Source organism: Gorilla gorilla, chromosome 1 (assembly GCF_029281585.2).
Source record: "Gorilla gorilla gorilla isolate KB3781 chromosome 1, NHGRI_mGorGor1-v2.1_pri, whole genome shotgun sequence".
Lineage (NCBI taxonomy): Eukaryota > Metazoa > Chordata > Mammalia > Primates > Hominidae > Gorilla > Gorilla gorilla.
In genome coordinates, this window is record NC_073224.2 from 88781701 (window position 1) to 88808590 (window position 26890).

The window sequence follows — 26890 nt, forward strand, 5'->3', positions numbered from 1 at the left end:
AATCCTGGGTATATATCCAAAAGAAAACAAATTGTTCTACCAAAAAGACACATGCACTCACATGTTCATCGCAGCACTGTTCACAATAACAAAGACACAGAATCAACCTAGGTGCCCATCAATGGTGGACTGAATGAAGCAAATGTGGTACATATACATGGAACACTATGCAGCCACAAAAAAGAATGAAATCATGTCCTTTGCAGCAACTAAGATGCAGCTGGAGGCTATTATCCTAAGCAAATTAACACAGGAACAGAAAACCAAATACAGCATGTTCTCACTTATAAGTAGGAGCTACACATTGGATACTTGTGGACATAAAGATGGCAACAACAGAAACTGTGAACTAGTAGAGCAGGGAGGGAGAAAGGGAAGGAAAGGATGAAACACTAACTACTGGGTACTATGCTCAGTTCCTGGGTAACAGGATCATTTGCATCCCAAACCTCAGCCTCATGCAATACTACCTATGAAACAAACCTGCACATGTACCCCTCGAATTTAAAATAAAAGTTGAGGAAAAAAATGAATCCATAAAGTAAGAAAAAAGCTGCTGGGAAAACTGGTTATCTACATGCAAAAGAATGAACTTAGACCCTTACCCTACATATGCAAAAATTAATTCAAAATGGATTAAAGATCTAAACCTACAAACTGAAAGTATAAAACTCCTAGAAGAAAACATGGGGGAGGCCGGGAGCGGTGGCTCATGCCTGTAAGCCCAGCACTTTGGAGGCAGAGATGGGCAGATTACCTGAGCTCAGGAGTTTGAGACCAGACTGGGCAACACGGTGAAACCCCATCTCTACTAAAATACAAAAAATTAGCCGGGCGTGGTGGCATGCGCCTGTAATCCCAGCTACTGAGGAGGCTGAGGCAGGAGAATTGCTTGAACCTGGGAGGCAGAGGTTGCAGTGAGCCAAGATTGTACCACTGAACTCCAGCCTGGGTGACAGAGCTCAAAAAAAAAAAAAAGAAAATTCAGAGAAAAGCTTCATGACATTGGATTTTACAATGATTTATTAGATATAACGACAAAATCACAGTTAACAAAGCAATAACAGACAAGTGGAACTACATCAAACTTAACAGGGTAAAAAGGCAATCCATGGAACGGGTGAAAATATTTGTGAACCATGTATCTAAAAAAGGGTTAATATTCGGTATATATAAAGAAATCCTATGTTAACAACATAATATTCGGAATATATAAAGAAATCCTATGTTAACAACAAAAAATAATGCAGATTAAAAAAAAGCAAAGGAGATTTCTCCAAAGAAGATACACAGATGGCCAAGAAGCATATGAAAAGAAGCTCAACTTCACTAATCTTTGGGGAAATGAAAATCACAACCACAGTAAGATAAAACTTCAAGCCCACTGGAATGCCCACTAAAAAAAAATTGTAAGTGTTGGCAAGGAAATGGAGAAGTTGGCACCCTTGCACACAGCTGGTAGGCATGTAAAATAGTGGAGCTGCTATGGAAAATAGTATGGAGGGTCCTCAAAAACTTAAAAATGGAATTACCATATGATCCAGCAATCTCTACTTCTGGGTACAGATCCGAAAAAACTGGAAACGGGATCTTGAAGAGATATTTGCACACTCATCTTCACTGCAGCGTTATTCACAATAGCCAAGGAGTAGAAGCAACCTAAATATCCATCACTAGATGAATTTATTTATTTATTTATTTATTTATTTATTTATTTATTTATTTATTTCTGAGATGGAGTCTCACTCTGTCGCCAGGCTGGAGTGCAGTGGCACGATCTCAGCTCACTGCAACCTCTGCCTCCTGTGTTCAAGTGATTCTCCTGCCTCAGCCTCCCAAGTAGCTGGGACTATAGGCACATGCCACCACATCCAGCTAATTTTTGCATTTTTAGTAGAGACAGGGTTTCACCATGTTGGCCAGGATGGTCTCAATCTCTTGACCTCATGATCCGCCCTCCTCAGCCTCCCAAAGTGCTGGGATGATGGGTGTGAGCCACTGCGCCCGGCCTGTTTATTTATTTTGAGACAGAGTCTCACTCTGTCACCCACGCTGGAGTGCAGTGGCATGATCTCGGCTCACTGCATCCTCCACCTCTTGGGTTCAAGTGATTCTCTTGCCTCAGCCTCCTGAGTAGCTGGGACTATAGGCACCTGCCACCACGCCTGGCTAATTTTTGTAGTTTCAATAGAGGCACGGTTTCATCTTGTTGTACAGGCTGGTCTTGAACTCCTAACCTCAAGTGATCTGCCCACCTCGGCCTCCCAAAGTGCTGGGATCACAGGCATGAGCCACAGCACACAGCCTAGATAAATGAATAAAGAAAATGTGGTATATACATACAACGGAATCTTCTCCTGCCTTAAAAAGGAAATAAATTCTGACATATGCTACAATATGATCATGCTAAGTGAAATCAGTCAGTCATCAAAAGTCAAATACTGCATGATTACAATTATATGAGGTATCTAAAATAGTCAAATTCTTAGAAACAGAAAGTAGAATGATGGTTGCCAGGGACTAGGATAAGGAAGAAAGGAGAGCTGTTGATAGATGCAGAGTATCAGTTTTGAAAAAAAAAAAAAATTTATGCTAATTAAAGTGTGTATATGTATTTGGCAAAAAACATCTTGGGTAAATGGGGCTATCATGTTAAAATGGTCTTTCTTTTGTTTGTCTGCTGTTTTGGATTTTGATTTAATTTTCTAAAAAATAAATTATGTTAACACAAAAAACTTCATATGGGGTAAAAAAAGTTGACTCAAGTCATACTATAACAAAAGTCAAATCCAGATAGATTACAGATCTAAATGCTAAAGACAAAGCAATGAAATTAAAGTAGAAGAATATCTTCATAACTTTGGGATAGGAAAAGATTTCTTAACCAGGATGCAAAAGATACTAATCATAAAGGAGCAGACCAATATATTAGACAACATTAAATACTTTTCTTCATCAAAAGACACCATTTTAGGCTGAAATCCCAGCACTTTAGGAGGCAGAGGCAGGAGGATCGCTTGAGCCCAGGAGTTCTAGACAAGCCTGGGTAAGATAGCAAGGCCCCGTCTCTACAAAAAATAAAAAAAATTACCCAGGTGCGGTAGTGCATGCCTGTAGTCTCAGCTACTTGGGAGGCAAGACGATTCCTTGAACCCAGGAGCTATAATCATGCCACTGCTCTCCAGCCTGGGTGAAAAAGTGAGACCCCATCTCTCAAAACACACAAACCGCACCCTCCCCCACCATTAGGAGAGTGAAAATATAACCACAGAATAGGAAAAGATAGGCTCATATGCAGAAGATATTTTTTCAAAAACTCCTATAAATTAATAATAACAAAATAAGACAAACAACCCAACAGAAAAAAATAGGCAAGAGATTTGACTACACATTTCATAAGAATACATCCAAATAACCAACAAACATTTGAAGAGATGCTCAACCTCAGTAGTATCAGCACAGAAAGGCAAATGGAAACCAATTAAGATGATACTATACATCCACCAAAGTACAGCTGAAAATACCAACTGTTGGCAAAGATCAGAAGCAACAGGACCTCTTACATGCTGTTGGTGGGAATGTAAGTCGTTACTACACTTTGGAAAACTATTTGGCTTTATCTCTAAAATAACCAAATATATATTCTATGACCCAGCAATTTTACTGCTAAGTATACACCCTAACAAATGTGTGCATTTGTGTACTGAAAAGACACGTAAAACAATGTTCTCCAAACTTCCAACAGCATAGAACAGATAAATCAATTGTGGTATATTCATATAATGGAATACTATACAGTAATAAAATGGGCAAATTATAGTTACATACAACATGGATGAATTTCACAAATGAGTTAAGATTTTGCTCAGCAAAAAAAGCCAGATACAAAAACAACAACAAAGACACAAAAAGCCATATTTCCATTTATATAATGTTCAAAAACAGAAAAACAGGGGTATTAGAAAAAACAGAAAACACCAGTGTTAGAATTCAGAATAAAGGGAGCTTTTGGGATACTTAATGTGCTAGGTGGTAGTTACATGAATAGATTTGCTTTGTGATAATTCACTAAGCCATATACTTAGGATTTATGTACTTTTCCTATATGTTCTATATTTCAATTTTAAAATTTTTAAATAATGGATGGAATAAGGTCTAATAAGCAGGTCTGATATGGCTAATCAGAATTTCCCCAGACTACAAAAAAATGGAGAGAATAATGAAGTAGTAAACCAAAGACCTACTGACTGAAAATTTCCTACATTTTTCAAGATGCCAATTGCTCACATCAAGAACATCAAGAAATCCCAAGTATAAAAAATAAAAAACAATGCACATCAAGACACACTGTTCTGACATAAAATAAGAAAAAAACCCGGCAAAGAAAAACAAAATTAAAAGTAGTCAAGGAAAAGAAAGAGGTTACCTATACAGGAACCACAATTAGACTGATGTCTGACTTTGCAACTTCAACAATGGAAGTTAGAATATAATGGAATACCATCTGAAATACAGTAACTATCAAATGAAGTCCATGCCCAAACTATCTTTGAAGAACTGGCATCTTAAAAAAAAAAAAGACATTTTTCACAAAGGAAAGAAAAGGAAGAAAGGAAAGAATGAATGAAGGAAAGAAAAGGAAACTGAAATTGTTTTCTATCAACAAACTCTCACGTAAAAAAAAAAAAAAAAAAACTGTGGCCCAGGCACAGTGGTTCATGCCTGTAATCCCAGAGCTTTGAGAGGCAGAGGCAGGCAGATCACCTGAGGTCGGGAGTTCGAGACCAGCCTGACCAACATGGAGAAACCCCATCTCTCCTAAAAAAAAAATACAAAATTAGCCAGGAGTGGTGGTATGCACCTATAATCCCAGCTACTCAGAAGGCTGACAGGAGAATTACTTGAACCCAGGAGGCAGAGGTTGTGGTGAGCCAAGATCATGCCATTGCACTTCAGCCTGGGCAACAAGAGCGAAACTCCATCTCAAAAAAAAAAAAACTGCTAAAGGATGTACCTTCAGTACAAAATGATACAACATGGAAAATGTGTGATGGGAAGAAGGAAAGGTAAACCAAAGGTATTAGTAAATATGCAGGTAAATCTAAACAAACAACACTAACAGTAAACCAATAATATCTAATTCATGAGAGAAAACAGAATATAACTAAATCCTGAACAATATAATCACATAAAATGGAACAAGGTATGTTCCAAGTTCCTTTATTCAGGAGAAGAGTAGAAATATTTACTGATGTTTGGCTTTGTTCAATATTCTTGTGAAAGTAGCTGGGGTAACCTCCAGAATAAAAAAAATGAATGTCTATCTTAGAAGCAAAAAACAGAAACACAATGGACAAAAAGTAAAATACTCAAGTAATTCGAAAGGTAGACTTTATTTTTATTTTTTATTTTTGAGACACAGTCTCACTCTGTCGCCCAGGTTGGAGTACAGTGGCGCAGTCTTGGCTGACTGCAACCTCTGCCTCCCAGGTTGTTCAAGCAATTCTCAAGCCTCAGCCTCCCAAGTAGCTGGTATTACAGGCATGCACCACCACACCCAGCTGATTCCTGTATTTTTAGTAGAGACAGGGTTTCACCATGTTGGCCAGGCCGGTCTCAAATTCCTGGCCTCAAGTGATCCGCCCACCTCAGCCTCCCAGAGTGCTCAGATTACAGGTGTGAGCCACCACGTCTGGCCTCAAAAGGTGGACTTTTAAAAGGAGAGGAGGGTTAATGGAGATTGGAAACTTTTTTTAAAAAGTAGAAAACATAGAATGAGGGATAGAAACAAATCCAAATATATCAGAGCTCACAATAAATGTAAATTCATAAATCTCCAGTAAAACCCCAAAACTGTGAGACTGGATAAGAAAACAAAATCTAGCTATATATATAAGTACATACAAAAACATGAGGACATAAAAGAACTGGAATTCAAATGATAGAAAAAGTACACCAGTTTAACACAAAAAATGGGAAACCTATCAATAATTTGATACAAAAAAATGACATGCAAGTATTTCAGAAGAACACTCTGGAGGCTGGTACAGTGGCTCACACCTATAACCTTGGCACTGTGAGAGGCCAAGGTGGGAGGACTGTACGAACTCAGGAGTTGGAGACCAGCCCTGGCAACATAGCAAAACCCTGTCTCCACAACAACAACAACAAAATTAAATTAGTTGGGCATGGTGGCACATGCCTGTAGTCCCAGCTACTTAAGAGGCTGAGGTGAGAAGATTGCTTGAGCCTGGGAGTTTGAAGCTGCAGAGAGCCATGGTCATGCCACTGCACTCCAGTGTGAGTGACAGTGTGACCCTGTATCATAAATAAAAGAGCACTCAGTTGTACATTTTTTCTGAACCAAATAAAGCACTAAAATTGAGTCTTAAATTTATTCCACCTTATTTAATTCAGCTCAGGTCTTAAGCTCATTAATATCCTTTAGGAATCTGATTCTTTTGTCTACTGGAGTCCCTTCTATCATACAAAAATTTGATAAGCATGTTGGCTATGACTTTACACAAGCAAGCGATTGTTTAAAAGGGTAAAGCCTAGTACAGTCATGCAGCACAATAACAGAGGTATCTTTAAAGGTAAACGTCTGTTTGCTGACAGCATGGTTGCTCAAGCAATTACAAACCCATCTTAGAGTACTATTACTTGCATCTTATTTCTTAACTTTATCCAGAAGCCTATCAAGATACATTTTCTCAAATGCTCTGCTGACACCTAGATATTGTCAATAATTTATATGCATCAAATGTGCATACACACACATCTGTACATGTACACACATGCATCTACACATGTATGTACACTTAATCAAAAATATACATACTTACATATATATCATATAATCATAATAATACCATACCTCATAAGTAGTTCCATAATGGCACGTAAATTGGCATTGTCTGTTGGTTTCTGCATCTTGCTCAACGTTGGTATAAAATATTACTCCATCTCCAGAGCAGGATACAATCTGTTTATCATTTGTGCAAGGTAAGAACTTTGCACTAAATATGTTTGCTCGGTGCCCTGAACGAATTGTTGTCAAAACCTAAAACACACAAAGAAAGCAGTTAATGGTAACTTATTATTTCCTAGAAATATTCATTTTTAATATAATCATAGCCAGTAATACATTCTCATTAACATTCTCATCTCAGTGAAAGATTATCACTAGACTGCAAGCTATTATAATTTAAAAAAATCAGAATCCCATATATTTTCTTTTGTTCCCTGTGAGATGTGAATAAGATGGAGTACCATCAACAGGAACAGTATCATGAAAATAAAACATGCATATTTCCATTTATTTAGTTTATCTGACTCACTCATAAAATCTCAATAAATAACAACGAACTACTTTGACTGACTTTTGAAATTTACTGTATGCTAAATGATGAAGTTATTCCCTTTCAGGATGACAAAACAATAAACTGAATTTTAATTATTTTCATAAAATCAAAGTAATGAAATGGTACATATAAGACACAGCAGAAGTCCCTACATCCAATTAATAATATTTAAAAGACCAGAATTACTGTGACAGTAATAAAGTTTAAAATTGATATTTTAATATTTGTATAATTTATTGCAGATAAAGGACTAATTCTCCTAGTAGTGTTTTAAAGTTGAGAGGAAAAATAACTGACAAGACCTGATTTTGTTTTTTAATGGGCAAGGTACCAGAACAGACAGTATACATGCAGATATACAAATGGCCCTTAAAAATAGTAAAAAATACTCAACTTGGATCATTCATAAGTGAAATGCAAATTGAAATTATGCTGAGATATCAATTCTCACTTAACAGACTGGCAAACATTCAAGAGCTTGACAACAGACTCTACAAACAAGCTTATGTGAAAACAGACCCTTAAACACTGTTGGTAGGAATGTTAAACGGTATAATACCAGTGGAGGGGAATTTAGCAATATCTCACAAAACTATGTTATGTGCTTACCCTTTGACTAGGCAAATCTATTTCTAGGAATTTACCCCAAAGATATGCTTCCAATAAGACCAAAAAAAATGTCAAAGATTATTTACTGAGTTATTTATAACAGTAAAACACAGGAGACTGGTTGAATAAACTACAGTATATCCCCATAACAGATATACAATAGAGACAAGGTGAGTGGGGAATATCTGTTGTGCTTTTTTAAAGTGCTAAGAAAAAAGAGAAATATGTCAAAACACCAACACTAAGTTGGCTTGAAATCTCCATGGAACAAATTTGGACAATTTGAGTATCAAAAAGAATAACATCAGTGATTGACTATAAAACACTGAATTAAAAAAATGTTTAAGGTGCTAGGGACAGAGAAAATGCACTTATTTACTGAAGAATGTAAATTAATAAATGTAGAAGAAATGACAATTTAAAAATCACTGTTTTGTGACATTACAACAACCAATTCAAACAGAAGTCATCAATTAATATAAAAACCACTGGGGGAAAGACTGTTAGGAAAGAGAATATTCACAGTCTCAACATGCCACTTCACAGACAGCTTGTTAGTTACAAAGGGTAACCCAAAATAGAGGGATCAAACAACATCTCCAATTAGGGAATGAATTATATAACATCATGTACCACAATATCACCTGAGGAGAATTCTCACCAAAAATGTTTAATCTGAATCTACTCATGAAGAAACAATCAGACAAATCCAAATGGAGCAACAATCTGTAAAATAACTAGCCTGACATGTCAATGTCATGAAACATAGAGAGTAATTAATGTAAAGCCTTTAAACAAGATAAATATCATGTTCTTTAACCCTGTCAGAGATTTAGGGTGGTTTACCAAGTAGCTAACTACACACTACATACAGCCATTAGTTACTTCGTTTGTTAGGCCACTGGCTTTGGTTGTGCATTAGTAACATTCAGCAGACATTACTCTTAAAAATTTATGATTTACCTCCACTTAAGAGGTTTATTTATAATTTCAGTAACAAAAGCAGGAGCCTCACTGCTTCATCAGTCACTCGTAAACTGAAAAGCATTCCTTTATTAAATAAACTAATTAAAATTTAGTGAGTAAAAAATTGGGAGCCCGTTCCTTTGAACAAATCTCTAGATTTCAGATGTCCCTCTCAAAATACACTCCCCTCTTCCAGTGTTCTCCATCTCAATGGCATCAGTATCCACCCATACAGTTGATCAAGTCAAAAACTAAGGAACCTTTTTTCATTTTTCTTTCCCTCATCTGCTGTACCAAATCCACCAGCAAAGCCATGCCAAAATACATCCCAAATTACTTTTCACCAACTCCGATGTCATTATCTGTGCCTGAGTCATCATTCCCTCTTACCTGGATTATTTCAATGGCCTCCTATCTCCTACTTCCAATCTAGTTCAAACTCTACCCTCCAAAAGCAGCCAGAGCTATCTTTTAAAAATATAAATCATATCAGTACATGTTTAAAACCCTACAGTGTCTACAAAAATCACACTAAAATGTAAACTCCTTAATAAGCTTATCTGATTCCTATCATTTGAACTTCATTTTGTACCACCCTCTAATTTATTAATGAATAATTGTTGAAAGAATTATTATTCGTGTTATGTATGTATAGTTGGTAATTTCAATGAAGGTTAGAATTTGTTCTTTAATTGTTGAAACCAAATCTATACAGCCAATATGGGTATGTATGATACTGCAGATAAACAGCAATAAGGCTGATAAAAAATATTTATGTGTACTTGGGAAGCTATAATTTTTGATAGCTGGGCCAGGCATGGTGGCTCATGCCTTGTAATCTCAGCACTTTGGGAGGCCAAGGCAGCCGGATCACCTGAAGTCAGGAGTTCGAGACCAGCCTGCCCAGCATGGCGAAACCCCATCTCCACTAAAAATACAAAAATTAGCCGGGCATGGTGGCGCATCCCTGTAGTCCCAGCTACTCGGGAGGCTAAGGCACGAGAATCACTTGAACCCGGGAGGTGGAGGTTGCAGTGAGCTGAGAATACGCCACTGCACTTCAGCCTGGGCGACAGAGCAAGACTCTGTCTAAAAAAAAAAAAAATTATAATAATAATAACTTTTTATTGATGGATTTATCTTCTTAGTTGTGCTTTCCTTGGATCAATGCATTATGAGTTATTCTGAAAACACCCTAAGGATAATGCCCTAGAGAGGTATAATTGCCAGAGTAACTTAATCTGAGATGAAAATAACATATTGATAATTGCAATGATTACTATACGTTAAGGTGGTCTAGTTGTAACATCTGTCATTCTGCTGATTACCAGTTTATTTTGACTAAATAGCTGGCCAAAGTTGGCATCTCTTTCCTTCTTAATCATGTCACGTACAACACTCCCAAAACTTGAAGCTCAGTCCAAAAGTATCCAAATAGTAGAGGATGGTTTTTTAATCCCTTGGTAAAAACAACCCCCTTTCAAACCTGACCCATAACCCCGTCTGAGGTATCGAATATACAGATTTATACACTCGTTTTACTAAGACTTAGTGGGCTCCAACTATATGAGAGGTAAATAAATAATGTTAAGTGTTGAGGATGCAAAAAGAAAAAAGAAATTGTCATTATCTCAAAGAAGTTGCCATCTAAGCACAACATGCAAACAAATATAATACAATATAATAATAGAGTTATCCACAAGACAGGAACACAGATGAAGGAGTGGCTACATGTGTCCAGGAAATGTTAGAGAAATATCACAAAAAAGAGCTGAGATTTGAAGAATGAATTTTAAATTTACCAAGTAGATGGGAGATACCTGAGAAAGCAGGTGATCTCAGAAAGAAAGAAGAGTATAAGCAAAAGCACACAGTAATGAAAACTTTTTAAGCTCTGAGGACTATAAGTAGCTGGCTGAGGCCAAATCAAGAAAAATCATGTATACAGTATATATTTGGAATTTATTTTACAAAAGATATTGCAAGACCATCTCTGGGCTTCCTTCTCTTTCACCTATGCCATAATAGGGTACCCTAATGGGACTCCCCAGTATATGATGGGGAGTCTCTATGCTATATATAATTAAAATATAATTGCATTAATAAGGAATATCTCCAGTCTCTTAAATCTATTTTTTTAAAAAACTAAGTGTTTCAAAACTCTTATTTTCAATAAATTAATGTTCCCACAAAATCATAGGATCTAAAAATAATCAAACTATAAAAACAGGTAGTATTTGACTCATGGTCAAAAAGCTTTTTTTCCTATATAATGAATCATTGGTGTTTTAAAATTTTAAAAAGCCCTATAAAGGCTTATGATAATAATTTTTTTTTTTAAGATATCAGCTCTTGCTGTCATCCAGACTTGGAGTGTAGTGGTGGAACGCCTGGGCTCAAGTGATCCTCCTGCCTCTCCCTCCCGAGTAACTGGGACTACAGGCATGTGCCACCACATCCAGCTAACTTTTAAATTTTTTGTAGAGACAGAGTCTCACCACATTTCCCGGGCTGGTCTTTAACTCCTCGCCTCAAGCAATCTTCCCACCTCGGGCCTCCCAAAGTGCTGGGATTATAAGCGTGAGCCACACACTTGGCCTATGATTATAATCTTTAAAAAGAAAATCTGACTAATCATTTCTCAAGCTGGAAATGAGAAAGAGTACCATTTTTTCAAATATACATATTCTATTGGAAATCATACATCAAAGGGATCGTCATTTCTTTAAAAATAAGCAAATAAAACAGAAACAGGTCTTTTAACAATCATTCCTTTGGTACCCAAGTGATTATTTTGTATAATGTAAGAGTTAAAATTCTGAATAGTGATCGTCAAAAAGCTTTCTACATATACATTATTTCAGGAAATCTTCTCTATTATAAGAAAACGGGGCTAGGCACAATGGTTCACGCCTGTAATCCCCAGCACTTTGGGAGGTGGAGACAGGTGGATCATTTGAGCTCAGGAGTTCGAGACCAGCCTGGCCAACATGGTGAAACCCCAACTCTACAAAAAATACAAAAACTAGCCGGGCGTGGTGGCACACACTTGTAGCCTCAGCTATTCGGAAGGCTGAGGCAGGAGAAACTCTTGAATCTGGGAGGCAGAGTTTGCAGTGGGCTGAGATCGTGCCACTGCACTCCAGCCTGGGCAACAGAGCAAGACTCTATCTCAAAAAAGAATAATAAAAAATAAAATGAAAAGTGTTACCCTTGTAATTACTGACCTAAGAGAAATAGGATTTGAAAACATCAAGCTTTTTTTGCTAAGCCAGGACAATTAAGTAAAACTTAATGAAATAAAACTACGACCCATTAAAGACAGCCTCAATACGAACTTCTTTTTCAGCTGATAGATGATACACACTTATTTAAATATCTTATTAAGTGTGGAAAAACAAGAAATAAACAATTTATTCTGTAAAACTGAAAATTTTAAATTAAACTTTGGACTGCTAATACCATGTTTTCAGATATAAAAATAGCTGTATACTTCCTCTATATATGAACTCAGAAGCTAAAAGCCAATTAAAATCAGAACATAATCCTAACCTAATTAGAACTCATATGTTATCCCAGCTTATCGAATTGTGTATCATGAAGCATTTCACTAGAACCTAGCCACTGTTTGTAAACTGATAAAAATCCAGTTTCTTAAGCTACTTGGCTGAAGATTAGATTCTATGAGCCTAAAAGAGTAAGTCATAACCTGTAAGATCCAGCTTCAAACAGCCAGCCAGGCCCATTCAAACATCACTATATAACCTAAATTAATAGACAAAAATGTTTTAAAACATTTTTAGAAACAAATATAAAATATTAATATTACAAAGGACTTTAGACATAATGACTTTCTTAATATATGAAGAAAAAGGCTAAGGAAAGTTTAAATAACTTGGTCAGAATGGTAAAAAAAAAACCAACATATAAATCTATATTTGCCATTATAGTAATCATAATATAATTTTAAAATTTTCATGGAACTCTTCTTCATTCAAAGACCTAAATATTAATGAAGTAAATTTCACATTGCAATAATACCAAGAAGCAGATAAAGGTAAGACTACTGTACCACTTATCAAATTATTTCCTCTCAGTTCCAAATTTACCCTTCACTTTTATAGATTATGCAATGGAACTGAGTCCTTCAAATATTTTTCCTTTGCCAGTTGGCATGATGTTAAGCTTTGTCAGTAAAAAGCACTGAAAGAATAATGCAGGAAAACGGAGTTTGCTTCCTATCTCTAATGGGAGCTCCTGCAACCATGCACAGGTTTTCCAGTGCCAGGGTCTTCCAGTACGGGCAGTTTCCCCAACACCATAGCACCAGAGTCCTGCAGTTTCACCAGGGCCCACCTACTAAATGAACAGTTCAACACCCGACAGCTTCTCCTGCCTCATTTCCCCACGTCCCTAGACATTTTGTAGCATACTACCTCTGATGAGAAACCTCTCCTTAAAAAGTATTTCTCAGTGCTCTAGAGAGAGGTGTTCCAGCAAGTTCCAGAGGGGAATTCGCAACAAGTTACACTAGCATGACATCACAGAGACTTCCCTGCCATCCAGTGAGCCATGACACCCTCTTCAATAAGGTCTAAATCTCAGCACTCAGCAGGGCGGGGGGGTCTCTTCTTTTCGGTGGTTTATCTCAGTCCCAGGGTTAGTGGCGGTTCATAGTATCTGTTATTTCTGTATTTTATAGAGACCTCTTTACTTTTTAGCAGCCAAGCCTTTACTACTCCAATCTCCTGATATAGGTAGTAATTCTTTTTATTACACTTTCCCTATTGAAATTACCGTGTGGTTTCTTTGACTAGAACCCGACTGATACAATCACCAATACACGGTTGCTACTACCATAAAAAATTAAAAGCTGGAGTACATTTTTGGAATTACTATTAAAATAATAGATGTTAAAAGACTTAAAGATATAAGAAATTTGGGCTGGGCGTGGTGGCTCATGCCTGTAATCCCAACATTTTGGGAGGATGACGTGGGCAGATCACTTGAGGTCAGGAGTTCAAGACCAGCCTGGCCAACATGGTGAAACCCTGTCTCTACCAAAAACATAAAAATTAGCCGAGCATGGTGGCACACACCTGTAATCCCAGATCCTTGGGAGGCTGAGGCAGGAGAATCGCTTGAACCCAGGAGGCAGAGGTTGCAGTAAGCCGAGATCGCAACACTGTACTCCAGCCTTCCAGCCTGGGTGACAGAGTGAGACCTTGCCACAAAAAAAAATAAAAAAATAAAATAAAAAAAGATATAGGAAATTTAAGACAATCAGGAGAGAAAAATGTATCATGTGAGTTGGGAGGCAGCTAGGAAATATACATATTCCTATTCTTAACTGGAACTTTAAATGATGTGTTGAATGTTTAAGATCTTACAAATTTTAAAATAACTATTTAGTCATATTTCTAAAACAGAAGGTTTCTCATTTAACTGTTATGTCAAGTGTAAAGAACATCACACACTTTCTTTTTATTACAATCAGTCAGCTGTTTATAGCTTTATCATTCAGTATCTAAATTTCTCTGAAACCATCCTTGTAAAGGAAACATTCTGTGGATAAAATGGAATGCTATTTGAAACAGTAATTAAAGTTACTTGAGAGTTAGAAAATTATTTAATTCTTAGATATCTCTTGCCTTCTAGTGAGGGGGTTTATTAGCTTATGGTAATTTTTTTCTTCATTGAAACCATTTTAATTTTCTCAGTACCTCAAGAACTATTCACACCGCAGTCATTTGGCTGTTTTTGTATTTAAAAGTTTTAAATGTAAATTTTCTAAAAGACTAAATTTCAAATTTTTAAGAAAATGAAACAATGACCAAAGTTGGCAGCTTTACCCACACTATTCTTAACATTAAAATAAGTAACTTTTTAGAATGTTAAGATAATATATTAAGGTTACACATAAAAGTAATTTTCTCATTAACTCATACTTTATTTATGGCACATTTTCCCCCAAAAAATGTTATTGAAATAATGTCACTTGTACCAATTATTAACCATTTAAATAAAGTATATTTAAATTTTCTAGATCCCAAGGCTGAATAAAATCTTGTTTCCCTAAGTAATCTAAGAGACCCACATGTACCTAAGAACCTCTAAATTATACAATAAACCTCAGCAAAATAGGGAGGATATTCTAATATAAATGCCCATTCTATGACTGTTTACAGTTTCTTCATTTCTGCCTTCTTGATTTTTTTTCTCTCATTAAATTACAGATTTTTTAAACTACTTTACCTTTCTGCTGTAAGGATTACTAATTACTAATTTGGTGTCATCTGAGCCAGATAAAATATATTCTCCAGTGTCATTCCAACAGATTGTATTAACCTAAAAAGAAAGCAAAAAAGAAATATAAGCAAATTGGACATAAAAGAAAATATGCCATCTTTCACTCACCTGGTGGTACAAAATTTTTACCACTAATGAGGTTATATGTTAAAAAGTATTTAACATAGGGGTGTCCAATCTTATGGCTTCCCTTGGCCACAGTAGAAGAAGAATAATTGTCTCGGGCCACACATAAAATACACTAACACTAACAATAGCTGATGAGCTAAAAATAAATTGCAAAAAAATCTCATAATGTTTTAAGAAAGTTTATGAATTTATGTGGGCCACATTCAAAGCTGTCCTGGGCCTCATGCAGCCCACGGGCCGTGTGTTAGACAAGCTTGATTTAATAGTTGATGTATTAAAAAAACAAGCTTCCAGTTTCCAGTTCCACATGTAAGAAGCTTAGCAGTTGCCACTCCATCCTAACAACAAATAAAAAGTTAACAGACTGTAAAATCAATAACTGATCTTGGATCCTTCAGAGAGGTAAGGACACAGGACAAAATGCTACCCCCTAGATTGGAGAGATGAACAGGTAAACACAAGGAGTCTTGGCTTACCAGAGCACAGACTCATGAGCAGAAACCTCTGTGAGAAACAGAGCTAGGGTAGGAAAACCTGAACTATAATTGATGAATTGTTGGAGGTTCAGAAAGCGTTAAGTCTGAATGTTAAAAACTCCAGGGAAGGCCGGGCACAGTGGCTCACGTCTATAATCCCAGCACTTTGGGAGGCCAAGGCGGTGGATCACCTGATGTCAGAGGTTCGAGACCAGCCTGACCAATATGGCGAAACCCCATCTCTACTAAAAATACAAAAATTAGCCGGGCATGGTGGCATGCGCCTGTAATCCCAGCTACTCGGGAGGCTGAGACAGGAGAACCGCTTGAACCCAAGAGGTGGAGGTTTCAGTGAGCCAAGATCGTGTCACTGCACCCCAGCCTACGTGACAGAGCAAGACTCTGTCTCAAAAAAGAAAAAAACTCCAGGGAACCCAGTCATGTGGTGGGGGGTACGGTGCAGAGGGTGTTTTTGTGATTTGATTTTAACTTCAGAGCTCAACCAGATTTTCACAATAAATTTCAGATTAAAATCGCCTTGTACATCCAGCAGAGGGAGGGAAAAAGAAACCATTTTGGGTATCCCAGAGTACTCTAACTTTCTTAACAAGATCTGCCCTTGAGAAAAGCTATTTCACCACAGCCTACCCACTGAGGTTTTATTAGAGCCTAACTGACCTAGGCAAACAGAAATACCCAATTCCAGCCTTCCACATTGGGGAAGGAAAATACATAACTCCAGCCTAATCTACTAACCTGTTCCACCTCAGTTGGGAATAGGAGGTGCTGATAATCCCTTGTGAAGCCCACAGTCCAGACGTATAGGCTCTTTAAGTGACAGACACCTAATCATAGGCCTGTAGAACACTTCCTCTCCTCCTACACTTTACCAGTAAATTCCTAAGGACCTATTTATACCATTACTTTTAATAAGTACTTCATGTCCAGTTATTAAGAAAAATTACAAGCCATACTAAAAGGCAAAAATACAATTTGAAGGGATAAAGCCAGCATCAGAACCAAACATAGCAGGACTGTTGGAACTGTAAGACCAGGAATCTGAAACAACTATGATTAGCATGCTAAGAGTTCCAATGGATAAAGTAGACAGCATGTAAGAAGAGATGGGCAATGTCAGCAGAGAGACGGAAATCCTAAGAATAAAAAGGAAATGTTAGCAATCAAAAACAATGTAACAGAAAGGAACAATGCCTCTGATGGGCGTATTAGTAGACTAGACACAATTGAGGAAACAATCTCTGACCTTGAGGATATATCAATAAAAATGTACAAAACTGAAAAGCAAAAAGAACAAAGACTGAAAAAAAGCAAAACAAAACATAATGTCCAAGGAATGTGGGACAACTACAAAAGGCATAACTCATGTATAAGGTGAATACCAGAGGAGAAGGAGAAAAGAACAGAATATCTGAAATAATAATGACTGGTAATTTCCTCCAAATGAATGTGAGAAACCAAACCATAGATCCAGTAAGCTCAGAGAACAATAATCAGGATAAATACAAAAAGAACTACAGCTAGGCAAGCATTTTTCAAACTAAAGAAAATCAAAGATAAGAAAAAATCCTGAAAGAAGCTGGAGGAAAAAACATTATCTATAGAGGAGCAAAGATAAGAATTACATCCAACATCTCCTCAGAAATCATGTAAGCAAGAAGAGTGAAATATTTAAAGCAGTAACAGAAACAAAACAAAGCAAAACCAACCTAGAATACTGTACCCTGCAAAATTATCCTTCAAAACTAAAGGAGAAATAAAACTTTTCTCAGATAAACGAACACTGAGGGAATTTGTTGCCAGCAGACCTACTTTGCAAGAAATTATGAAAGGAGTTCTTTAAAGAAAAGGAAAATAAACATAGGTCAGAGACATATATCTACATAAAGAAAGAAGGAGCACTGAAGGAGGAATAAGTGAAGATAAAACACAAACTTTCATTTTACTTATTCTTAATTGAGCTAACAAATTATTTTATTGTTCAAAATAACAGCAACAATGTATTTGATCATCTATGCTTATATCTAGCACATATACAAAAATATGCTTATGAGTGCTTATAAATAAGTGAAATGAATAACAGAAATAGTACAAGGTATAAGATGGAAGATTTAAAATTATTTTGTACTCACACTCCCTGTGAATCATTATAGTGTTATTTGAAATAAAGTGGACTTAGATTTGTTGTACATGTATAGTGAAAACTTTAGGGCAACTACTTAAAAAGTTTAAAAAATAGGTGTAACTAATAAATGCTAAGGAAGGAGAGAAAAAAACTATATGAAATGCTCAATTAAAACCACAAAAGGTCCAGGCATGGTGACTCACACCTGTAATCCCAGCACTCTGGGAGGCCAAGGTGGGTGGATCACTTGAGGTCAGGAATTAGACACCAGCCTGGCCAACATGGTGAAACCCCATCTCTACTAAAACACAAAAATTAGCTGGGTGTGGTGGCAGGCACCTGTAATCCCAGCTACTTGGGAGGCTGAGGCAGGAGAATCACTTGAACCTGGGAGGCGGAGGTAGCAGTGAGCTGAGATTGAACCACTCTACTCCAGCCTGGGTGGCAGAGTGAGATTCCATCTCAAAAGGGGAAAAAAAAAAACAGAAACAAAAAAAACACAAAAGGCAGAAGAATGGAAAACAAAAATAGGAACAAGGAACAAAGACAAAAAGCAGAAAACAGTTAACAAATATAGGAAATATTAATCCAACTATACCAGTAATCCCTTTGAATGTCAACAGTCTAAATTAAAAATTATTATTTTGGTTTTTTTTTTTTGAGACAGAGTTTCACGCTTTTGCCCAGGCTGGAGTGAAGCAGCACGATCTCAGCTCACTACAACCTCCGCCTCCTGAGTTCAAGCGATTCTCCCGCCTCAGCCTCCCGAGTAGCTGGGATTACAGGCGCCTGCCCGCCACTATGCTTGGCTAATTTTTGTATTTTTAGTAGAGCCAGGGTTTCACCATGTTGCCCAGGCTGGTCTCGAACTCCAGACCTCAGGTGATCCACCTGCCTTGGCCTCCCAAAGTGCTAGGATTACAGATGTGAGCCACCACGCCTGGCAACATTTTTGTTTGTTTGTTTTTTGAGATGGAGTCTCGCTTCATCGCCAGGCTGGCGTGCAGTGGTGCTATCTCAGCTTACTGCAACCCTCTGCCTCCTGGGTTCAAGCAATTCTCCTGCCTCAGCCTCCCAAGTAGCTGGGATTACAGGAATGTGCCACCATGCGTGGCTAATTTTTGTATTTTTAGTAGAGACAGAGTTTTGCCATGTTGGCCAGGCTGGTCTTGAACTCCTGACCTCAGGTGATCGCCCACCTCGACCTCCCAAAGTGCTGGGATTACAGGGGTGAGCCACCGCACCCAGCCTAAAAATTAAGACAGAGACTGTCGGAGTGGATCAAAAAACAAGATCCAAATATATGTTTACAAGAAATCCATTTTAAATATAAAGATCCATGTGGATTAAAAGTAAGTGGATTGAGAAAAATATATCATACTAATACAAATCAAAAGAAAACAGGAGTAGTTACATTAATTTCAGACAGACCAGAGTTCAAAGCAAGAAAAATTATCAGGGAAAAAGAAGGGGATTTCATAACGATAAAGAGGTCAGTTTCCCCAAGACAACATAGTTTCCCAATCCCTAACATGTATGTGCTTAACAACAGAGCATCGAAATATGTGAGATAAAAACTGACAGAACTATAAAGAGAAACAGATGAATCTAGTATGATACCTGGAGACTTCAATTCCCTCTATCAGAAACAGACAGACCTAGCAGGCAGAGAATCAGTAAGGACACAGTTAAACTCAAAATCATCAATTACCTGAATATAATGGACATTTATAGACTACTTCATTCAACAACAGCAGAATATACAGTCCTCTAAAGCTCACATGAAACATTTACCAAGACAGACCACACTTGAGGCCTTAAAATACACTTTATCAAATTTAAAAGAATAAAAATCAAACAGTGTCTACTCTTAGACCACAATGGAATTAAACTAATCAGTAACAGAAAGATAACTGGAAAATCCCAAAATACACACAAGTTCAAAATAACACATCGGTCAAAGAAGAAATCTCAAGAGAAATTTTAAAAGATTTTGAATTCAATGAAATCAAAACAAGGCTAATTAAAATCTGTGAGGTGCAACAAAGTAGTTCTCAGAGGAAATTTTACAGCATTTCTGAAATTCAAAATGCTTTGAGCATCATGTGGCACTCAAAAAGTTTCAAATTTTGGAGCATTTCAATTTTCAGATTTTCAAATTAAAGACACTCAACCTGTAGAATATCAAAAACAAGACAACGATGTCCTCTCTCACCACTTCGTTTCAACACCATACTTTAAGTCCTAGCTAATGCAGTAAGACAAGAAAAGGAAGGAAAAGCAAAGGAAAAGTATGAAGATTGGAAAAGAAATAAAACGGTCTTTGCAGATAACAAGATCATCTATATGGAAAATAAAATTTTAAAAACCCTCCTGGAGGCCAGGCACAGTGGCTCATGCCTGTAATCCCAGCATTTTGGGAGGCAAAGGAGGGCGGATCATGAGGTCAGGAGATCAAGACATCTGGCTAACACGATGAAACCCCATCTCTACTAAAAATACAAAAAATTAGCCGGGTGTGGTGGTGGGCACCTGTAGTCCCAGCTACTCGGGAGGCTGAGGCAGAAGAATGGTGTGAAGCTGGGAGGCGGAGCTTGCATTGAGCCGAGATCGCGCCACTGCACTCCAGCCTGGGCGACAGAGCGAGACTCTGTTTCAAAACAAACAAAACAAAACAAAATAAAACCCTCCTGGAACTAATAAGTGATTGTAGCAAAGTAAAAGGATACAAGGTTAATATTAAAAAGTCAATTATTTTCCTAAATACCAGAAATGAACAAGTGGAATTTGAATTTTAAAACACAATACCATTACATTAGCACTCCAAAACATGAAACACTTAGGTATAAATTGAATAAAATATGTATAAGATTTCTATGAGGAAAATTATAAAACTCTGGTAAAAGAAATCAAAGAATTAAATAAATGAAGAGCTATTCCATATTAATAAATAGAAAGATTCAGTATTTTCAAGATGTCAATTCTTCTCAACTTGTTCTATAGATTCAATGCAATTCCTATCAAAATCTCAGCAAATTATTTTGTGGGTATTGACAAACTGATTCTAAAGTTTATAAGAGATGCCAAAGACTCCGGCTAGCCAACACATATTAAGGGAGAAGAACAAAGTTGTTCTTCTCAAGCTCACATGGAACATTTACCAAGACAGACCATATTTGAGGCCTTAAAATACACTTTAACAAATTTAAAAGAATAAAAATCATACAGTGTCTACTCTTAGACCACAATGGAATTAAACTAAAATCAGTAACAGAAAGATAAGAGGAAAATCCCAAGATAGCTGACACTACACAACTTCAAGACTTACTATAAGGCGCCTGTAATCCCACCACTTTGGGAGGCCAAGGCAGGCAGATCACGAGGTCAGGAGTTCAAGACCAGCCTGGCTGGTGGTTCGAGACCGCCCCATCTCTACTAGATACAAAAAAATAAGCTGGGAATGGTGGCGCATGCCTGAAATCCCAGCTACTCTGGAGGCTGAGGCAGGAGAATCACTTGAACCGAGGAGGCGGAGGCTGCCGTGAGCTGAGATCGCGCCACTGCACTCCAGCCTGGGCAAGAGGCCGAGACTCCATCTCAAAAAAAATAAATTAATTAATTAATTAATAATAAAAATTTTACTGTAAGGCTACACCAAATAAGACAGTGTGGTATTGGCAAAAGAGCAGACAAACAGATAACTAAACAGAATTCAGAGCCCAGAAACAGACCCACATAAACACGATCATCGGACCTTTGACAAAGGAATAAAGTCAATACAATGCAGACAGTCTTTTCAACAAATGGTGCTGCTACAACTGGATATTCACATGCAAAAAAAATAAAAATAAAAATAAAATCTAGACACATAACTTACACCCTTCACAAAAATTAATTCAAAATAGATCACAGACCTAAATATAAACACAAAAGTATAAACCTCTGAGAAGATAACATAGGAAAAAAACTCAGATGACCTTGGGTATGGTGATAATTTATTAAGTACAATACCAAGGCAAGATCCATAAAAGAAATCATTGATAAGACTGACTTCATTAAAATTAAAAACTTCCACCCTGCAAAAGACGTCAAGAAAACAAGAAGACAAGACAGGGAAAATACTTTCAAAAGACACATCTGATAAAGTAGTGTTATCTAAAATACATAAAGAACTCTTAAAACACTACAATAAGAAACAATCTAAGAAATGAGCCAAAGGCCATAACAGGCACCTCAGCAAAGATACATAGATTGCAAACGAGCATATGAAAAGATAATCCACATCCTATGTTATCAGGGAAATGTACTACATATCTATTAGAATGGTCAAAATAGAGAACACTGACAACATCAAATACTGGCAAGGATGTGGAGCATCAGGAACTTATATTCATTGCTGGTGGGAATGCAAAATTGTACCGTCACTTTGAAGGACAAATGGTGATTTCTTATAAAAACTAAACATACACAATACAGCATGCTCCTTGGTATTTATCCAAAGGAGCTGAAAACGTATGTCCACACATACACCTGCACACGAACGTAAACATATGTGCATACCAACACTTGCCCACAAACGTTTATGGCAACTTTACTCATAACTGCCAATTTTTGGAAGCACCCAAGATGTCCTTCAGCAAGTGAATGGACAAACTGTGGTACATCTACAGAATGAAGTATTATTCACCTCTAAAAAGAAATGAGCTAGAAGCTATGAAAAGATAGAGGAAACCTAAATGTATATTGCTAAGTGAAAGAAAACTAATCTGAAAAGGCTACATACTATGTGATTCCAATTATATGACATTCTGGAAAAGGCTTAACTATGGAGACTATAAAAAGATCAGTGGTCATCAGGAGTTCGGAAGGTGGGTGATAAATAGGAAGAGCACAGAAGATTTTTAAGGCAGTGAAACAACTCCACATGATACTATAATGGTGGATATATATCATTATACATTTGTCCAAACTCATAAGATGCCTGAAACCAAGAGTGAGCCCTATTGTAAACTATGGACTTTGGGTGGATTATGATGTATTAATGTAGGCTCATGAAATATAGCAAATGTACCACTCAGGTGGAAGATGTTGATAATGGAAAATGCTATGCAAGTATGTGGGCAGGGGATATATGAGAAATTCCCATACCTTCCTCTCAATTTTGCTATGAACCTAAAACTGCTCTAAAAAATTCAAAATAAAGCGTTAAATATTGACTGTCATTTAGTAAACACAATGTTCTGATATTTTACAATGAAATGTCTGAGCCATTAAGTTTCACTGTGTAAATTTACTTATTTGAATTTATTTAGTGTTCACAGGCATAAAACCAAGTCACCTAAAATAAAACTAGAAAAACTTATTACAAAACTACAGTAATCAAGACTGTGTGGTACTGGCAAAAACAAAGACATACAGATCAATGTAATGGAATTAAGAGTTCAGAAATAAACTCTTCTATTTATGGTCAAGTGATTTTTTTGACAAGAGATCCAAGACCATTCAATGAAAGAAAAGTCTTCACCAAATGGTGCTGAGACAACTAGATAATCGCCACCAAAAAAAAAACCAAAAAACAAACAAACAAACAAAAAAAACCACCTTGGACCCCTACTTTATACCATATAAAAATTAACTGAAAATAGATCAAATATTTAAACAGAAGAGCTAAAACTATACAACTCTTAGAAGAAAACAGGTATAAATCTTCACGACCAGTGATTAAGCAAGTTTCTTAAATACGGCACCAACAGCCCAAGCAAACAGCAAAAAGAAATTAGACTTCACCAAAATTAAAAACTTTTGTACATTAAAGGACACTATGAGGAAGGCGAAAAGACAACCCATAGAATGAAGGGAAATCTTTGCAAATCATATATCTGATAAGAGTCCCATGATAAGAGTCCCAGAATATACAAACACAACTCAACAACAAAAAGACAAACAATCCAATTAAAAATAGGTAAAGGATTTAAATAGACATTTCTCCAAAGAAGGTATGTAAATGACTCATACCTTCATATGCACATAGAAAGATGCTCAACATCATTAGTCATCAGAGAAATAAAAACCAAAATCACAACAAATTACCACTTCACATCCACTAGGATGATTATAATAATTTTTTAAAGAAACAGAAAATAAGAGTTGGCAAGGATGTCAAGAAACTGGAACCCTGTATGTTGCTGTCAGAAATGTAAAATGGTACAGCTCTTTGGAAAACAGTTTTGATACCTCCTCAAAAAGTGAGATATCAGTCTACCATATGACCTAGCAATTCTGCAACTAGGTATACAGCCAAGATAATTGAAAACTTACAACACACAAAAATTGGTACACAAATGTTCACAGCAGCATTATTCATAATTGCCAAAAAATGGAAACAACCCAAATATCCAACAACTGATGAACAGATTAAATGTGGTATATCTGTACAATGAAATATTTATTCAATCATAAAAAGGAATGAAATACTGACACATACTACAACATGGATTAACCTTGAAAACATTACACTAAGTGAAAGAACCCTTACATTAACAGCCAATATTGTATGGTTCCATTTACATGAAATGTCAGAATACACACATTGGTAGAGACAGAAAGTATTAGTGATTGCTAACTGCTAAATAGAGGGGAAATGGTGACTGATAATTGGTACTCTTTTTCAGATGATAAAATTAGAGGAATTAAATAGTGGTGATGGCTCCACAACTTTACAAATACACTAAAAACCACCGAATTGAACACTTAAGATGGGTCAACTTTATAGTATGTGAGCACATCTAAATTAAAAAAAAATAAATGTCCACTTTTAGTCAACATGTCAGCACATGGACCAGATTTATCATCATGCTTGTAACAACTAAAAAACAGCAAAATATACATTTTTTAAGTGTACAAGAAACATTTACCAATAGAGACGACATTCTGGGCCACAAAACAAATCTTAATATATTTAAATAGAAGACTACAAGTCATTGAAAGTATGTTCTCTGACCAAAATGGAATTAAATCAGAAATCATTAACATAAAGATACGTTGGAAAACTAAGAAATAACAGATGGCCATAGAAATAACAGATGGTCAAAGAAGAAATTACAAAATAAATTAAAAAGCATTTTGAACTCAATGAAAATAAAAATGCAACATATCTCAATTTATGGATTATAGCTAAAACAATATTTAGAAAAAAATTTACAGCACCAAAAAACCTCTATTTTAGAAAAGACAATGGTCTCATATCAATGACTTCAGCTTCCACTCAAAAAATTACAAAACAAAGAGCAAATGAAACCCAAAGTCTGCAGAAGACTCAAATAATAAATATATTAGCAGAAATCAATGAAATAGAAAACAGAAAAACAACGGAGACAATTAATGAGACCAGAGGTTGGTTCTTGGAGAAGACAAAATTAACAAGCCTCTAGCCAAACTAATCAGGAAAAAACATGGAGAAAATATTACCAATATCAGTAATGAGAAACACAGTGACATACACTACAGATTCTACAGATACTTAAAAACATAAGGGAATATTATGAACAATTTTATGTCAATAAATTCAACAATTTACATAAAATAAATTCAGTGAAGCACACATATTAAACAAGGTTCACTCAAGACATAGATACCCTGAATAGTTTATTTTTACTAAATAAATGGAATTATAGTTAGACATTTCCCAGAAAAAAAAAAAAAGACACTTGGCAAAATCCAGCAATGATTCATGATAGCTCTTAGCAAGTTAGTAATAGAGGAGAACATCCTCAACCTGACAACAAGCATCCATGAAAAAACTGATGACATCATACTAAATAGAAAGAGACAATGTTCTTAGCTAAGCACAGCGGCTCATACCTGTAATCCCAGCACTTTGCTTTGGGAGGTTGAGGTGGGAGGTATCACTTGAGCCCAGGAGTTCAAGACCAGACGGGCAACATAATGAGACCCCACCTCTACAAAAGACAAACACATTTGCTGGGGTGGTGGCATGCACCTATGGTCCCAGCTAACTCAGGAGGCTGAGGTGGGAAGATAGCTTGAGCCCAGGAGGTCGAGGCTATAGTGAGCTATGATTGTGCCACTGCACTCCAATCTGGGAAACAGAGGGAGACCCTGTTTTCCTTCTAAGATCAGAACAAGACAAGGATGTCTGATTCCACTCCTTCTATTCAATCTTATAGTAGAATACTAACCAGTGAAATAAGTCAAGAAAACGAAATAAAAGGAATCCAGACTAGAAAAGAAGTAAAACTAACTTAATTCTCAGATGACTTGATTATTTACATAGAACATCCTATAAAATCTTAAGGAAAAAAAAAGCTACTTGAATGAATATGAGAGCTCAGGAAGTTTCCAGAATACAGATGAATATGTAAAAATTAACGGGGCAGGAAATGTAACCACAACATGATACTACTAGATGCCTGTTAGAATGTCTTAAAAAAAAAAAAAACTGACCACACCAAATGCTGGTGAGGACATGGACCCACTGGAATTTTTACATACGAACAGTGGGAATGTTAAACAGTACAACGATACTGGAAAACAACTGGTTTCTTAACCAGTTAAGCAGGTACCTACCATATGACCCATTCATTCCACTCAAAGGTATTTATCAAAAAAGAATAAAAGCATATGTTCATACAAAGACGCAACACGAATATTCATGGTAACTTTATTTGTAATCGTCCTCAACTGGATACAACCCAATGTCCACCGACAGGTGAACAGATATAAACATTATGATTTATCCATACAATAAATGCTCCTCAGCAATAAAAAGTAATAAATTATTGATACACTCAACAACATGAATCCCAAAATAATTATTCTAAGTAAAATTTAAAGTAAAAAAAGCCAAATGAAAAAAGGATACATAGTCAATGATT

At 36.4% G+C, this 26890-nt stretch overlaps 1 protein-coding gene across 31 annotated transcripts in view; it reads right to left on the reverse strand.

Annotated features, from left to right (window-relative positions):
- Positions 1-26890, reverse strand: part of DCAF6 (DDB1 and CUL4 associated factor 6) — a 135000-nt gene that overhangs the window by 91829 nt on the left and 16281 nt on the right. For 27 of the 31 annotated variants that reach the window (XM_019026242.3, XM_055365308.2, XM_019026237.3 and 24 more), the window contains 2 exons: positions 15195-15287; positions 6878-7063 (listed from right to left, as the gene is read on the reverse strand). In XM_019026242.3, the coding sequence (XP_018881787.3) occupies positions 6878-7063; positions 15195-15287 (279 nt within the window). Of the gene's footprint in view, positions 1-6877; positions 7064-14038; positions 14159-15194; positions 15288-26890 lie in introns of those variants that run through there. The other 4 variants (XM_055365394.2, XM_055365383.2, XM_063711199.1 and 1 more) reach the window with 2 other exon arrangements.